Source organism: Delphinus delphis, chromosome 9 (genome assembly GCF_949987515.2).
Source record: "Delphinus delphis chromosome 9, mDelDel1.2, whole genome shotgun sequence".
Lineage (NCBI taxonomy): Eukaryota > Metazoa > Chordata > Mammalia > Artiodactyla > Delphinidae > Delphinus > Delphinus delphis.
This window is the reverse complement of record NC_082691.1, coordinates 85,447,563-85,465,558: the sequence shown is the minus strand read 5'-3', so window position 1 is coordinate 85,465,558 and position 17,996 is coordinate 85,447,563. Positions and strand designations below refer to the sequence as shown.

Genomic DNA, 17,996 nt, shown 5'->3' with positions numbered 1-17,996 from the left:
GTTGATTTACACTACTGTGTTTCAGGTGTACAGCAAAGTGATTCATTCTTTTTTATGGCTGAGTAATCGTGTGTGTGTGTGTGTGTGTGTGTGTGTGTGTGTGTGTGTATTTTATATATATATGCATATTACCTCTTCTTTATCCATTCATCTGTTGATGGATACTTAGGTTGCTTCCATGTCTTGGCTGTTGTAAATAATGCTGCTATGAACATTGGGGTGCATGTATCTTTTCGAATTAGAGTTTTTGTCTTTTCTGGTTATATGCCCAAGAATAGGATTGCTGGATCATTTAGTAGCTCTATTTTTAGTTTTTTAAGGAACCTCCATACTGTTTTCCCTACTTACTGGTTGCACCAGTTTACATTCCCACCAACAGTGTAGGAGGGTTCCCTTTTCTCCACACCCTCTCCAGCATTTATTATTTATAGACTTTTTTTTTTTTGCGGTACACGGGCCTCTCACTGCTGTGGCCTCTCCAGTTGTGGAGCACAGGCTCCGGACGCGCAGGCTCAGCGGCCATGGCTCACGGGCCCAGCTCCTCCGTGGCATGTGGGATCTTCCCGGACCGGGGCACGAACCCGTGTCCCCTGCATCGGCAGGCGGACTCTGAACCACTGCACCACCAGGGAAGCCCTATTTATAGACTTTTTGATGATAGCCATTCTGAGTGGTGTAAAGCGATACCTCCTTGTGGTTTTGATTTGCATTTAATTAGTGATATTGACCATCTTTTCATATGCATGTTGGCCATCTGTATATCTTCTTTGGAAAAATGTCTATGTCATCTGCTCATTTTTTGATTGGGTTGTTTGTTTTTTTGATATTGAGTTTTATGAGCTGTTTGTATATTTTGGAAATTAACCCCTTGTCAGTCACATTGTTTGCAAGTATTTTCTCACATTCTATAGGTTGTATTTTCATTTCGTTGATGGTTTCCTTTGCTATGCAGAAGCTTTTAAGTTTGATTAGGTCCCATTTGTTTATTTTTGGGTTTTTTTTCTTTTGCCTTGGGAGACTAGTCTAAGAAAATATTGCTACTATTTATGTCAGAGAATGTTTTGCCTGTCTTCTCTTCTAGGAGTTTTACGGTGTCACATCCTATATGTGTCTTTAAAGCATTTTGAGTTTATTTTTGTATATGATGTGAAGGAGTGTTCTAATTTCATTGATTTACAAATAGCTGTCCAGCTTTCCCAACACCATTTGCTGAAGGCACTGTGTTTTCTCCATCGTATATTCTTGCCTCCTTTGCTGAAGATTAATTGTATGGGTTTGTTTCTGGGCTCTCTATTCTGTTGCATTGATCTATATGTCTGCTTTTGTGCCAGTACCACAGTATTTTGATTAGTGTAGCTTTGTAGTATTGTCTGAAGTCTGGGAGAGTTATACCTCCAGCTTTATTCTTTTTCCTCAGAATTGCTTTGCCAATTCGGGGCCTTCTGTGATTCCATATAAATTTTAGGATTATTTGTTCTAGTTCTGTGAAAACTGTCATGGGTAATTTGATAGATATAGCATTAAATCTGTAGATTGCTTTCAGTAGTATGGCCATTTTAATAATATTAATTCTTCCAGTCCAAGAGCATGGGATATCTCTTCATTTCTGTGAATCATCTTCAGTTTCCTTTATCAGTGTTTTAGAGTTATCAGCATATAGGTCTTTCACCTCCTTGGTTAGGTTTATTCCTGTGTTTTTGTGTGTGTTTGTGTGTGTTTAGTGCGATTTTAAACTTTTTTTTTTTTTTTTTACTTTCTGATATTTCATTGTTACTGTAAAGAAGTGCAACAGATTTCTGTATATTAATCTTGTACCGTGCTACCTTGCTGAATTCATTTATTAGTTCTAATAGTTTTTGTGTGGAGTCTTTAGGGTTTTCTGTATAGAGTATTGTGTCATCTGCATATAATGACAATTTTACCTCTTCCCTTCCAATTTGGATACCTTTTATTTCTTTTTCTTGTCTGGTTGCTGAGGCTAGGACTTCCAAAAATATGTTGAATAGCAGTGGTAAGAGTGGGCACCCTTGTCTTGTTCCAGAATTTAGTGGGAAGGCTTTCAGCTTTTCACTGTTGAGTATTGTGTTGGCTCTGGGTTTGTCATAAATGGTTTTTATTGAGATGTATTTCCCCTATACCCACTTCAGTGAGAGTTTTCATCGTGAATGGATGTTGAATTTTATCACATGCTTTTTCTATCATTGAGATGATCATGTGGTTTTTGTCGTTTCTTTTGTTGATGTGGTATATCACGTTGATTGATTTGCATATGTTGAACCATCTTTGTGACCCTGGTAAGAATCCAACTTGATCATGGTGTATGATCCTTTATATGTGTTGTTGGAGTTGGCTTGCTTAAATTTTGTTGAGGACTTTTGCATCTCTATTTGTCAAAGATATTGGCCAGTAATTTTCTTTTTTTTGTAGTGTCTTTGTTTTTGGTATCAGGGTGATGGTGGCTGCATAAACTGACTTTGGGAGTGTTTCCTCCTCTTAAATCTTTTGGAATAATTTGAGAAGGATAGGTATACGTTCCTCTTTGTATGTTTGGTTGAATTCCCCAGTTAAGCCATCTGGTCCTGGATTTTGTTTGTGGGGAGTTTTTTTAGTTTTTTTGTTTGTTTTTTATTACAGATTCTATTTCACTTCTAGTGATTGGTCTGTTCAAATTATGTTTCTTCTTGATTCAATTCTGGCTGTTTCTAAAACCTTTTCTGTTTCTTCTCGGTTGTTCAATTTGTTGGTTTATAACTTCATAGTATTTTCTTATGACTTTTTGTATTTCTGCAGTATTGGTTGTTATTTCTCATTTCTTATTTTGTTTATTTGGGTCTTCTCTCTTTTCTTCTTGTTAGCCTGGCTAGAGGTTTGTCGATTTTGTTTATCCTTTCAAAAAGACTAGCTCTTGGTTTTATCGAGCTTTTCTATTGTTGTTTTGATCTCTATTTTATTTATTTCCTCTCTGATCTTTATTATTTCCTTCCTTTTAATGACTTTGGCTTTTGTTTATTTTTCTTTTTTCTAATTCTTTTAGGTGGTAGGTTAGGTTATTTGCTTGAGATTTTACTTGTTGCTCAAGAAAGGCCTGTATGTATCGCTCTGAATTTCCCTCTTTGAACTACTTCTGCTGCATCACATAGATTTTGTAAGGTTGTGTTTTCATTGTCGTTTGTCTCAAGGTATTTTCTGATTTCCTCTTTGATGTCATTGTTGACTCATTGGTTTTTTAGTAGGATGTTGTTTAGTCTCCGTGTGATTTTTTTTCCCATTTTTCTTTCTGTGGTTGATTTCTAGTTTGATACTGTTGTGGTCAGAAAAGATGCTTGAAATAATTTCTGTCTTCTTAAATTCATTGAGGCTTGTTTTGTGTCCTCGTATGTGGTCTATCCTAGAGAATGTTCCATGAGCACTTGAAAAGAATGTGTATTTTGTTTGGTTTTTGTTTTTGTTTTTTTTGGATGAAGTGTCCTGTAGATACCAATTAAGTACATCTGTTGTGTCATTTAGGATCTCTCTTGCCTTATTGATTTTCTGTCTGAAAGATCGTCCATTGATGTCAGTGGGGTGTTAAAGTCTCCTACTATTATTGTATTCCTGTCAATTTCTCCCTTTATGTCTGATAGTATTTATTTTGTATATTTAGGTGTTCCTACATTGGGTGCATATATATGTTAACAAGTGTAATGTTCTCTTCTTGTATTAATCCCTTTATCATTATATAGTGTCCTTCTTTGTCTTTCTTTTTGGACTTTGTTTTAAAGTCTGTTTTGTCTGATATGAATATCGCTACCCCTGCTTTCTTATTGTTTCCATTTGCATGAAATATCTTTTTCCATCCCCTCACTTTCAATCTATGTGTGACTTTTGCCCTAAAGTGAGTCTCTTGTAGGCAGCATATTGTAGGTACTTGTTCTTTTATCTGAGCAGATTTGAAATTTTTATTCTAGTTATGCACTTTCCAAATCCAGAGTTTCTATTTGGTTCCTTTAAAAAACAAACAACTCATTTTTTCCTCTTTATTGATACTCTCTCTTGGGTGAGGCATGATTGTCATGCCTTTAACTTTTTAATTCCCTTTAATTCTTTAGATATGGTTTCTTTTGCTTCTTTGAACATATTTATATTAGTTGACTTAAAGGCTTTGCCTAGTACATCCAACATCTGGGCTCCCTCAAGAATAATTTCTGTTGACTGCATTTTTTCACTATATATGGGCCATACCTCACTATTTCTTTGTGTGTCATAGCTTTTTGTCAAAAACTGTATATTTAATATACTGTGGTAACTGACAATCTTATTTCTCCCTTTTCCATTCTCAGAGTTTGTTTTTGTTGCTGTTTGTTATTGTTGTTTGTTTAGTGACTTTCCTGGACTAATTCTGCAGTCCTTATTCTTTGTCACGTGTGGCTACTGAAGTCTGCTTGGTTAGCTGAGTCTTTGGATAATGACTTGACAGATTTTCTTAAATGCTTTTGACCAACATGTCTCCCATCTTTTTTTCAGTGGGCATTTTGTGTGTGGGGGTATGCATAACTGTGCCTAGTCTTCCCTTCCTAATTGTGCAGAAACTCAAAGTCAAGCATGGGTGAGAGGCTAGAGCTCCGTAAGCTCTTACCTGGGTATTTGCACAGCCTTCTAGATCCCCAGGAATATGTCAGAAATTAAAGCCCCTTATGGGCATCTCATTTCTTAGATTTTCTTTTTAAGTTTTTTTGGCAAGACTCTTGTTTGCGCCAACTAGAATCAGTACCTGTGGCAACTGCAGTGTTAAGCAATTGCTGCTGTTTTTTGGGAGACAAACCTCCTGGGGATAGGGCTTTCCTCACTGAATGTCCTCAGAGTTAGATGAAATAAAAATTCGCTTCGGGGAATTCCCTGGTGGTCCAGTGGTTTGGACTCCACACTTCCACTGCAGAGTGCATGGGCTTAACCCCTGGTTGGGGAACTGAGATCCCACATGCTGTGTAGTGCGGCCAAAACATTAGCTTCATGAATGGGGCTTTTTTAAGGAGCATCATTCAGGTCAAGTAGCGACAGTGCTCCAGGAACATGGCTTTTGATGGTGCTCCAAATTCATCTGCCTCCTTCAGTGGCTACTAGGCTGCTGGCTTTCATAGCTAGTATGGTTCTGAGGCCCTGGTTTCCAAGGCTACCATGAAGCTGGGAAGAGGGTATGAAATAGAGCAAGTTAAAATACCAGAAAGCTTACTGTTCTTATGAAGATTCAGCTGTTCCTCTTGAATAAATGTTCCTAGGATTGTTGCAATCCTTCAGCTAACTTCTAGAGTGCTGAAAATGTTGATTTTGAAACTTTACACCAGTATTCTCATTGCTTTTATGGAGGAGTGTATTTTCAGAGGTCCTTCATTCATAATTCCAAAAGTGCTTCTCATTCTGTCTTTGCTTTTTTTTAAAAAAAAATTTATTTATTTCTTCACGCCAGGTCTTAATTGCAGCTCGCAGGCTTGTTAGTTGCGGCTCACTGGCTCCTAAGTTGCAGCACACAGGCTCCTTAGTTGTAGCATATGAACTCTCAGTTGCGGCATGCATGTGGTATCTAATTCCCTCACCAGGGATTGAACCCAGGCCCCCTGCATTGGGAGCATGGAGTCTTAACCACTGTGCCACCAGGGAAGTCCCCCTGTCTGTGCTTTTAGCCACTATGCACATTGCCTCTGTTCTTTATGATATCTAATTATGGCCTGTGTATATTTATTGTCAGCCATGAAAGTCCAGTCTTCGATTTCATTGAGAGCTGCTTGCGAAATAAACATGAAATGGTTATTTATGAAGCTGCTTCAGCTATCATCCATCTTCCTAACTGTACTGCAAGGGAGTTGGCACCTGCTGTTTCAGGTTAGTTGTATATTTGATAACTGGCTTTTGTTTATTTTCTTATGTTTTTGTTTTAAGTTCCATAGGTCTACAGAATAGGTAATTTTGAACCTTAGCTCTGTATATGTAGTTTTTACATTTTGATACATAAATGGTTTATTTTAGCTGTTTTTTAGTTACAATTGTACCTCCATATCCTTGGGTTCCACATCCCACCAATTCAACCCAATCAATTCACAGTTGGTTGAATCCTGAGATGTGGAACCTGCAGATACCAAGGGCTGATTGTGCTACACCATTTTATAGAAGGGTCTTTAGCATCCCCAGATTTTGGCATCTGCTAGGGGTCCTGGAAGGTCCGGGGTCCAGTCCCCTGCAGATATGGAGGGGTGACTGTGTTTCTTTTTCTGAAGTTATCATTTCCCCATATTAAAAAATTTAAGTTTTTACTTAGAAAACAAGTAACTTTAATGCCTTCAGTTCTCCATGTTTAAAAAACCCATTTACTCTTACAACCATAAATATTCCTACTCTTTAAATTCAGATATTAATGGGTATATTAACATTTTTAGGAAAAAAATAAACTTTGTTTCCTGTATTTAAAGTTTTTATAGCTCAACAAAAAGTACTTTTTCTATTTTTGATGATGTATTTTTCATGTGAATTTTTTTTTCTTTTTTTTTTTTTTGCGGTACGCGGGCCTCTCACTGTTGTGGCCTCTCCCATTGCGGAGCACAGGCTCCGGACACGCATGCTCAGCGGCCATGGCTCACGGGCCCAGCCGCTCCGCGGCATGTGGAATCCTCCCGGACCGGGGCACGAACCCGCGTCCCCTGCATCGGCAGGCGGACTCTCAACCACTGCACCACCAGGGAAGCCCCATGTGAATTTTTGATGCTGTCATCTAATTGCCTTATGCGTATTTTGAATGTGATTCTTCATGTACTGTATTTTCAGAAACATGCTATAGGTTGAAATGAGCTATGTTCACAGTGACCTTTTTTCTTTCCTAGTTCTTCAGCTTTTCTGTAGTTCTCCTAAGCCAGCTTTGAGATATGCAGCTGTGAGGACCTTGAACAAGGTAGGTGTTCCTTTGCTAACTATTGACTTGTATCAGTGTTCAATTGAGAAACAGTAAATACGAAGCATTTGGCTTTCTGTCCAAGGTTAGTAGATATGATTTATGGGCTTCACTTCTGTAGCACCTCACTTGTATTTGCAGCTTTAGATATGGCCATTTATACTATTATTCATGTGCTCAATAGCCACCTGTAGTTGGTGACTATCATATTAGACACTGCAGATACAGAATATTTCTATCATTGCAGGAAGTTCTCTTGGACAATGTTGGTCTATAGCAACACTATCCAATAGAAATACTATGTGAGTCACATATGCAATTTTAAATTTTATTGTAACCACATTAAATTCTTTATGATGAGATTAATTTTAAACATATATTTTATTTACCCTAACATTTATAAAATTTATCAACATGATCAGTATAAAATTATTAGAGATATATTTTACCTTCTGTTTTTTCATACTAAGTCTTTGATATCTGGTGTATATTTTGTATTTACAGCATACCTCTGTTTGGAATAACCACATTTCAAAGGCTTAGTAGTCACATATGGTTATTGGCTACCATATTGGACAGCATAAATCTAGAGGATAGAGTGCAGAAACACAGAATGAATTAAATAACTATAAAAATTTTATTTATTTATGTTTTTAAATATTTATGTGGCTGTGCTGGGTCTCAGTTGCGGCAGGCAGGCTTCTTAGTTGTGGCTTACCAGCTCCTTAGTTGCGGCTCGCTGGCTTCCTAGTTGTGGCATGCGAACTCTTAGTTGTGGCATGCATGTGGGATCTAGTTCCCTGACCAGGGATCGAACCTAGACCCCCTGCATTGGGAGTGCGAAGTCCCAACCATTGTGCCACCAGGGAAGTCCCTAAAAATTTTAAATGCAAGTTTAATGTTGTAGAATAATGGTCTAGTGTAATATGTGGTCGACTAAATTAATTGTATTAACAACTGGAGGAGAGAAATTTAGAGCAGCCATGGAAGGAGGCTTTATAGAACAATATGAATTGTATTTTGAAGAGTTGATATCGGTCCACATTCCATCATCTATAATCTTGGGACCAGATGTATCTCAGAAATCAGTATTTTGAGAATTTTAGAGAGGTAATATGGTGCCATCTCTTATATTAATACTAACCCCTTTGGGCCTAGAGCAGTTAGACACATTAGACATGTTAATATTTCTGCTTTATACGTATGACTATTCTCACTACATGGAATAAATTAAGACTTAGTTTTACATTAGTTTGGGTCATTTTTTGCTGTTGAGTGAATTCTGATGGCAATACTTTGCTGAGTTCTCAAAATTTTACCATTATGGGTAAAGGATTCTATACCAGTATTGGATTAGGCAGAGAGGCAAACATCATCAACAAAAGCAAAGAAGCAGGACAATGACACACATGTTTTATCATGTGAGCAATCCAGTTTGGTTGCAGTTTGGTTGCTTAAATACAGAAGTGTTTTGTAAGTGGTAAGATATTACATTTAAGTGACTTCGAGTAGTGTTTATCATTCTAGGTCCTACTCGCAGATATTCTAAAATCTAGTAGAATAGATAACCATGAACACATGTACTATAAGGACGAACAGGCCAACTGTAATAAAAGACAGACTATGATATTGTTATAAAGGTTATAGAAACCTAGGAAGATAAAGTGCTGTGCTATACTGTAACTAGCAGTTAATCACTTATCAAATGATATATCATATCTTATTTATTACAAACATTCATCTTGAAACAATTGCCTTTTAACGTATGTTGTCCAAAAAGCCATTTACCTTAATTAAAATTTCTGACCAGTCCCTCCCAACAAGCCTCTTAGATAGCCTCATCTACCAGAGGGCAGAGAGCAGAAGCAAGATAACTACAATCCTGCAGCCTGTGGAAAAAAACCACATTCACAGAAAGATAGACAAGATGAAAAGGCAGAGGGCTATGTACCAGATGAAGGAACAAGATAAAACCCAAGAAAAACAACTAAATGAAGTGGAGATAGGCAACCTTCGAGAAAAAGAACTCAGAGTAATGATAGTGAAGATGATCCAGGACCTTGGAAAAACAATGGAGGCAAAGATTGAGGAGATGTAAGAAATGTTTAACAAAGACCTAGAAGAATTAAAGAACAAACAAACAGAGATGAACAATACAATAACTGAAATGAAAACTACATTAGAAGGAGTCGATAGCAGAATAACTGAGGCAGAAGAAAGGATAAGTGACCTGGAAGACAGAATGGTGGAATTCACTGCTGCGAAACAGAATAAAGAAAAAAGAATGAAAAGAAATGAAGACAGCCTAAGAGACCTCTGGGACAACATTAAACGCAACAACATTCGCATTATAGGGGTCCCAGAAGGAGAAGAGAGAGAGAAAGGACAGGGGAAATATTTGAAGAGATTATAGTTGAAAACTTCCCTAACATGGGAAAGGAAATAGACACCCAAATCCAGAAAGCACAGAGAGTCCCATACAGGATAAACCCAAGGAGAAACACGTTGAGACACATAGTAATCAAATAGGCAAAAATTACAGACAAAGAAAAATTACTGAAAGCAGCAAGGGAAAAATGACAAATAACATACAAGGGAACTCCCATAAAGTTAACAGCTGATTTCTCAGCAGAAACTCTACAAGCCAGAAGGGAGTGGCATGATATACTTAAAGTGATGAAAGGGAAGAACCTACAACCAAGATTACACTAACCGGCAAGGATCTCATTCAGATTCGATGGAGAAACTAAAACGTTTGCAGAAAAGCAAAAGCTGAGAGAATTCAGCACCACCAAACCAGCTCTACAGCGAATGCTAAAGGAACTTCTCTAAGTGGGAAACAAAAGAGGAGAAAAGGACCTACAAAAACAAACCCAAAACAAGAAAATGGTCATAGGAACATACATGTCAATAATTACCATAAATGTGAATGGATTAAATGCTTCAACCAAAAGACACAGGCTTGCTGAATGGATACAGAAACAAGACCCATATATCTGCTGTCTACAAGAGACCCACTTCAGACCTAGGGACACATACAAACTGAAAGTGAGGGGATGGAAAAAGATATTCCATGCAAATGGAAATCAAAAGAAAGCTGGAGTAGCAATACTCATATCAGATAAAAGACTTTAAGAATGTTACAAGAGACAAGGAAGGACACAACATAATGATCAAGGGATCAATCCAAGAAGAAGATATAACAATTATATATGCACCCAACATAGGAGCACCTCAATACATAAGGCAACTGCTAACAGCTATAAAAGAGGAAATCGACAGTAACACAATAATGGGGACTTTAACACCTCACACCAATGGACAGATCATCCAAAATGAAAATAAATAAGGAAACAGAAGCTTTAAGTGACACAATAGACCAGATAGATTTAATTGATATTTATAGGATATTCCATCCAGAAACAGCAGATTACACTTTCTTCTCAACTGTGCACGAACATTCTCCAGGATAGATCACATCTTGGGTCACAAATCAAGCCTCAGTAAATTTAAGAATATTGAAATCATATCAAGCATCTTTTCTGACCACAACGCTATGAGATTAGAAATGAATTATAGGGAAAAAGTGTAAAAAACACAAACACACAGAGGCTAAACAATACGTTACTAAATAACCAAGAGATCACTGAAGAAATCAGAGGAAATCAAAAAATACCTAGAGACAAATGACAATGAAAACACGATGATCCAAAACCTATGGGATGCAGCAAAAGCAGTTCTAAGAGGGAAGTTTATAGCTACACAAGCCTACCTCAAGAAACAAGAAAAATCTCAAAAAAGCAATCTCACCTTACACCTAAAGGAACTAGAGAAAGAAGAATAAACAAAACCCAAAATTCGCAGAAGGAAAGAAATCATAAAGATCAGAGCAGAAATAAATGAAGTAGAAACAAAGAAAACAGTAGCAAAGATCAATAAAACTAAAAGCTGGTTCTTTGAGAAGATAAACAAAATACATAAACCATTAGCCAGACTCATCAAGAAAAAGAGCAAGAGGACTCAATAAAATTAGAAATGAAAAAGGAGAAGTTACAACAGACACCACAGAAATACAAAGCATCCTAAGAGACTACTACAAGCAACTCTATGCCAATGAAATGGACAACCTGGAAGAAATGGACAAATTCTTAGAAAGATATAACCTTCCAAGACTGAACCAGGAAGAAACAGAAAATATAAAAAGACCAATCACAAGTAATGAAATTGAAACTGTGATTAAAAATCTTCCAACAAACAAAAGTCCTGGACCAGATGGCTTCACAGGTGAATTCTATCAAACATTTAGAGAAGAGCTAACACCCATCCTTCTCAAACTCTTCCAAAAAATTGCAGAGGACGGAACACTCCCAAACTCATTCTGGGAGGCCACCATCACCCTGGTACCAAAACCAGACAAAGATACTACAAAAAAAGAAAATTACAGACCAATATCACTGATGAACATAGATGCAAAAATCCTCGACAAAATACTAGCAAACAGAATCCAACAACACATTAAAAGGATCATACACCATGATCAAGTGGGATTTATCCCAGGGATTCAAGGATTCTTCAATATATGTAAATCAATCAATGTGATACACCATATTAACAAATTGAAGAATAAAAACCATATGATCATCTCAATAGATGCAGAAAAAGCTTTTGACAAAATTCAACACCCATTTATGATAAAAACTCTCCAGAAAGGGCATAGAGGGAACCTACCTCAATATAATAAAGGCCATATATGACAAACCCACAGCAAACATCATTCTCAATGGTGAAACACTGAAAGCATTTCCTCTAAGATCAGGAATAAGACAAGGATGTCCACTCTCACCACTATTATTCAACATAGCTTTGGAAGTCCTAGCCATGGCAATCAGAGAAGAAAAAGAAATAAAAGGAATACAAATTGGAAAAGAAGTAGTAAAACTGTTACTGTTTGCAGATGACATGATACTATACATAGAGAATCCTAAAAATGCCGCCAGAAAACTACTAGAGCTAATCAATGAATTTGGTAAAGTTGCAAGATACAAAATTAATGCACAGAAATCTCTTGCATTTGTATTCACTAATGATGAAAAATCTGAAAGAGAAATTAAGGAAACACTCCCACTTACCATTGCAACATAAAGAATAAAATACCTAGGAATAAACCTACCTAGGGATACAGAAGACCTGTATGCAGAAAACTATAAGACACTGATGAAAGAAATTAAAGATGATACCAACAGATGGTGAGATATACCATGTTCTTGAATTGGAAGAATCAATATTGTGAAAATGACTGTACTACCCAAAGCAATCTACAGATTCAATGCAATCCCTATCAAATTACCAATGGCATTTTTTACGTAACTAGAACAAAGTAAACTTAAAATTTGTGGAGACACAAAAGACCCTGAATAGCCAAAGCAGTCTTGAGGGAAAACAACAGAGCTGGAGGAATCAGACTCCCTGACTTCAGACTATACTACGAAGCTACAGTAATCAAGACAATATGGTACTGGCACAAGAAAAGAAACATAGATCAATGGAACAAGATACAAAACCCAGAGATAAACCCACACACCTATGGTCAACTAACCTATGACAAAGGAGGCAAAGATATACAATGGAGAAACGACAGTCACTTCAATAAGTGGTGCTGGGAAAACTGGACAGCTACATGTAAAAGAATGAAATTAGAACACTCCCTAACACCATACACAAAAATGAACACAAAATGGATTCAAGGTCTTCCCTGGTGGTACAGTGGTTGAGAGTCTGCCTGCCTCTGCAGGGGACATGGGTTCATGCCCCGATCCGGGAGGATCTCACATGCCACAGAGCGGCTGGACCCGTTAGCCATGGCTGCTGAGCCTGCACATCCAGGGCCTGTGCTCCGCAATGGGAGAGGCCACAACAGTGAGAGGCCCGTGTACCGCAAAAAAAAAAAAAAAAAAAAAGTGGATTAGAGACCTAAATGTAAGACCGGACACTATAAAACTCTTTAGAGGAAAACATAGGAAGAACACTCTTTGACATAAATCATAGCAAGATCTTTTTTGATCCACGTCCTAGAGTAATGGAAATAAGCACAAAAGTAATCAAATGGGACCTAATGAAACTTGAAAGCTTTTTGCACAGTAAAGGAAACCATAAACAAGACGAAAAGACAACCCTCAGAATGGGAGAAAATATTCACAAACGAATCAATGGACAAAGGATTAATCTCCAAAATTTATAAACAGCTCATGCAGCTCAATATTAAAGAAACAAACAACCCAATCCAAAAATGGGCAGAAGGCCTAAATAGACCTTTCTCCAAAGGAGACATACACATGGCCAAGAAGCACATGAAAAGCTGCTCATCACTAATTATTAGAGAAATGCAAATCACCTCACACCAGTTCGAACGTGCATCATCAGAAAATATACAAACAGCAAATGCTGGAGAGGGTGTGGAGAAAAGGGAGCCCTCTTGCACTGTTGGTGGGAATGTAAATTGATACAGACACTATGGAGAACAGTATGGAGGTTCCTTAAAAAACTAAAACTAGAATTACCATATGATCCAGCAATCCCACTACTGGGCATATACCCAGAGAAAACCATAATTCAAAAAGACACATGCACCCCAATGTTTATGGCAGCACTGTTTATAATAGCCAGGCATGGAAGCAACCTAAATGCCCATCTACAGAGGAATGGATAAAGAAGATGTACATATATACAATGGAATATTACTCAGCCATAAAAAGGAACAAAATTGAGTCATTTGTTGAGACATGGATGGATCTAGAGACTGTCTAGAGAGTGAAGTAAGTCAGAAAGAGAAAAACAAATATCGTATATTAACGCATATATGTGGAACCTAGAAAAATGGTACAGATGATCCAGTTTGCAGGGTAGAAGTTGAGACACAGATGTAGAGAACAAACATGGAAACCAAGGGGGGAGAACTGCGGTGGGGTGGGGATGGTGGTGTGCTGAATTGGGCGATTCGATTGACATGTATACACTGATGTGTATAAAATTGATGACTAATAAGAACCTGCAGTATAAAAAAACAAAGAAACAAATAGAAAAACAAGTAATACTAAACTTTCTTTGGGTTATTTGTATGGAAATATGTTAATATAAATGTTTCAAACATTACATGAAATTCCTAAAAATCTTATGTTCTGGTATAATGTTATAAGTCATAATTCTAGTTATTACTTTAAAATGTGTATCTCAGAAATAACTAAATTTCCTTGTCAATTGCATTATTATGAACTTTCATCAAATCTTTAACCGTGGTCATTTTTAAAAAATTTATTTATTTTTAGCTGTGTTGTGTCTTCATTTCTGTGCGAGGGCTTTCTCTAGTTGTGGCAAGCGGGGGCCACTCTTCATTGCGGTACGTGGGCCTCTCACTATCCCGGCCTCTCTTGTTGCGGAGCACAGGCTCCAGACGCGCAGGATCAGTAGTTGTGGCTCACGGGCCTAGTTGCACCGCGGCATGTGGGGTCTTCCCAGACCAGGGCTCGAACCCGTGTCCCCTGCATTAGCAGGCAGATTCTCAACCAGTGCGCCACCAGGGAAGCCCCAACCGTGGTCATTTTTAAGTCTTTTGTCATTTACAGACAGTTCTGGGTGTACTCTGATGCTTTCACAAACATGTTCCTATAAAAGAGTTTCACCTTCAAGGAATTCATGGAGAAGACTCTGACTAGTACAGGTTTCTGGTAACTGACTATACTGCTGAACTGAATGAATAAGCATTTTCAGAACTCTAATGGAAAACTTATGAATTCATAAAAGTGCTAACAAGATCAAGATAAAAAAATTAATTACATGGGACTGAGTGAACTGAAGAGGATGATTATAATTTTTGTGACTTTCTGTTTGAATAATAAAAAAAAAATCCCACAAGGATTCAGAGGCAAAAAATATACAAATCAATTTTCACTGCAAAGTAAAGGAGCTGTTACAGTGGAGGATTATTGGACTAAATGTCAATATTATGACATAGTATGAGTGTGTTTCATGTTTGGTAATTGCAATCATTGTTGCTTTTGTTGTGGTCATCCATTTACAATGCTTGGTGTCTGTTTATTTATCTCTTGTAAAAAGAAAATACAGTGTGTGTGTGTGAGTTGTGAAAAAAAAAGGGAAACTTTTAAATTCCTGATTCTGGTTTTGCACAACTGTATAATTAACGGTGATGATCATATTATAAGGGGAGGCCCAAATAGAAGTTACAAATAAAGGAAATAAAATTCCATTTAAAAAAATTTTTCTGTTTTCATCTTCTTTTATTTTTTAAAGTTCTGGTCTTTATCAGTAGCAATTTGCTGAATTTTTTCCATGCCCTTTGGCCAGGTGGCAATGAAGCACCCCTCTGCTGTTACTGCCTGCAATCTGGACTTAGAAAACTTGATCACAGACTCAAACAGAAGCATTGCTACACTGGCCATTACTACACTCCTCAAAACAGGAAGTGAGAGCAGTGTGGACAGGCTCATGAAGCAGATATCATCCTTTGTGTCTGAAATCTCAGATGAGTTCAAGGTAAGAGTTTAAATATGAGCATGTTTTCTCCCAGTCTCTGGCTTACCTATTTCATTTCTTTTTTTTTTTAATTTCAATAAATTTTATTTGCTTTTTAAAAATATAAATCTTATTAAAAATAGAGATGTACATGACATATATATGAAGAATATAAATAAATCACCTAAAAAACAGCTACAAATTATCCACAATCTCAGTACCCCAGAACAACTTTATGATATTTGTTAAACATGATTCCAAATACAGCTCTGTATATGTGCAGTTGGGTAAATGAATAGCTAGATATATTCAGAAAAAAATTAAGAGAAATGTAATCATACTATGCATACTATTTTAAAATTAACAATATAAAAACATATTTTGAACTTTAAAAAGGAAAATAATTAAAACTGAAGTTAATTGTGAACTTCAAATAAGTATTTCTTTACGCAAGACAATTTTTTCTTTTTTTATTTTAAACATTTTATCAAGAAGGCACATTTTTTTTAATACAGCAGGTTTTATTAGTCATCAGTTTTATACACACCAGTGTATACGTGTCAATCCCAATCGCCCAATTTATCACACCACCACCCCACCCCCCCACGGCTTTCCCCCTTTGGTGTCCATACGTTTGTTCTCTAATTTCTACCCTGCAAACTGGTTCATCTGTACCATTTTTCTAGGTTCCACATATATGCGTTAATAAACGATATTTGTTTTTCTCTTTCTGACTTATTTCACTCTGTATGACACTCTCTAGATCCATCCATGGCTCAACAAATGACCCAATTTCGTTCCTTTTTATGGCTGAGTAATATTCCATTGTATATATGTACCACATCTTCTTTATCCATTCCTCTGTAGATGGGCATTTAGGTTGATTCCATAACCTGGCTATTGTAAACAGTGCTGCAGTGAACATTGGGGTGCATGTGTCTTTTTGAATTATGGTTTTCTCTGGGTATATGCCCAGTAGTGGGATTGCTGGATCATATGGTAATTCTAGTTTTAGTTTTTTAAGGAACCTCCATACTGTTCTCCATAGTGTCTGTATCAATTTACATTCCCACCAACAGTGCAAGAGGGCGCCCTTTTCTCCACACCCTCTCCAGCATTTGCTGTTTGTAGATTTTCTGATAATGCTCATTCTAACTGGTGTGAGGTGATATCTCATTGTAGTTTTGATTTGCATTTCTCTAATAATTAGTGATGAACAGCTTTTCATGTGCTTCTTGGCCATCTGTATGTCTTTTTTGGAGAAAGGTCTATTTAGGTCTTCTGCCCATTTTGGATTGAGTGTTTGTTTTTTTAATATGAGCTGTTTATATATTTTGGAGATTAATCCTTTGTCCGTTGCTTCATTTGCAAATATTTTCTCCCATTCTGAGGGTTGTTTATTCATCTTGTTTATGGTTTCCTTTGCTGTGCAAAAGCTTTGAAGTTTCATTAGGTCCCATTTGTTTATTTTTGGTTTTATTTCCATTACTCTAGGAGGGAGATCCAAAAAGATCTTGCTATGATTTATGTCAAAGAGTGTTCTTCCTATGTTTTCCTCTAAGAGTTTTATAGTGTCCGGTCTTACATTTAGGTCTCGAATCCATTTTGAGTTTATTTTTGTGTATGGTGTTAGGGAGTGTTCTAATTTCATTCTTTTACATGTAGCTGTCCAATTTCCCCAGCAGCACTTATTGAAGAGACTGTCTTTTCTCCATTGTATATCCTTGCCTCCTTTGTTAGTTAGGTTAGGTTAGTTGACCATAGGTGCATGGGTTTATCTCTGGGCTTTGTGTCTTGTTCCATTGATCTATGTTTCTTTTCTTGTGCCAGTACCATGTTGTCTTGATTACTGTAGCTTCGTAGTATAGTCTGAAGTCAGGGAGTTCGATTCCTCCAGCTCCGTTTTTTCCCCTCAAGACTGCTTTGGCTATTCAGGGTCTTTTGTGTCTCCATACAAATTTTAAGATTACTTTGTTCTAGTTACATAAAAAATGCCATTGGTAATTTGATAGGGATTGCATTGAATCTGTAGATTGGTTTGGGTAGTATAGTCATTTTCACAATATTGATTCTTCCAATCCAAGAACATGGTATATCTCACCATCTGTTGGTATCATCTTTAATTTCTTTCATCAGTGTCTTATAGTTTTCTGCATACAGGTCTTCTGTATCCCTAGGTAGGTTTATTCCTAGGTATTTTATTCTTTATGTTGCAATGGTAAGTGGGAGTGTTTCCTTAATTTCTCTTTCAGATTTTTCATCATTAGTGTATACGAATGCAAGAGATTTCTGTGCATTAATTTTGTATCTTGCAACTTTACCAAATTCATTGATTAGCTCTAGTAGTTTTCTGGTGGCATTTTTAGGATTCTCTATGTATAGTATCATGTCATCTGCAAACAGTGACAGTTTTACTTCTTCTTTTTCAATTTGTATTCCTTTTATTTCTTTTTCTTCTCTGATTGCCGTGGCTAGGACTTCCAAAGCTATGTTGAATAATAGAGGTGAGAGTGGACATCCTTGTCTTATTCCTGATCTTAGAGGAAATGCTTTC

At 37.0% G+C, this 17,996-nt stretch overlaps 1 protein-coding gene across 2 annotated transcripts in view; it reads left to right on the top strand.

Annotated features, from left to right (window-relative positions):
• Window positions 1-17,996, top strand: part of COPG2 (COPI coat complex subunit gamma 2) — a 130,008-nt gene that overhangs the window by 57,372 nt on the left and 54,640 nt on the right. For both annotated transcript variants that reach the window (XM_060020897.1, XM_060020898.1), the window contains exons 10-12: window positions 5,723-5,856; window positions 6,849-6,916; window positions 15,275-15,463. In XM_060020897.1, the coding sequence (XP_059876880.1) occupies window positions 5,723-5,856; window positions 6,849-6,916; window positions 15,275-15,463 (391 nt within the window). The remainder of the gene's footprint in view (window positions 1-5,722; window positions 5,857-6,848; window positions 6,917-15,274; window positions 15,464-17,996) is intronic.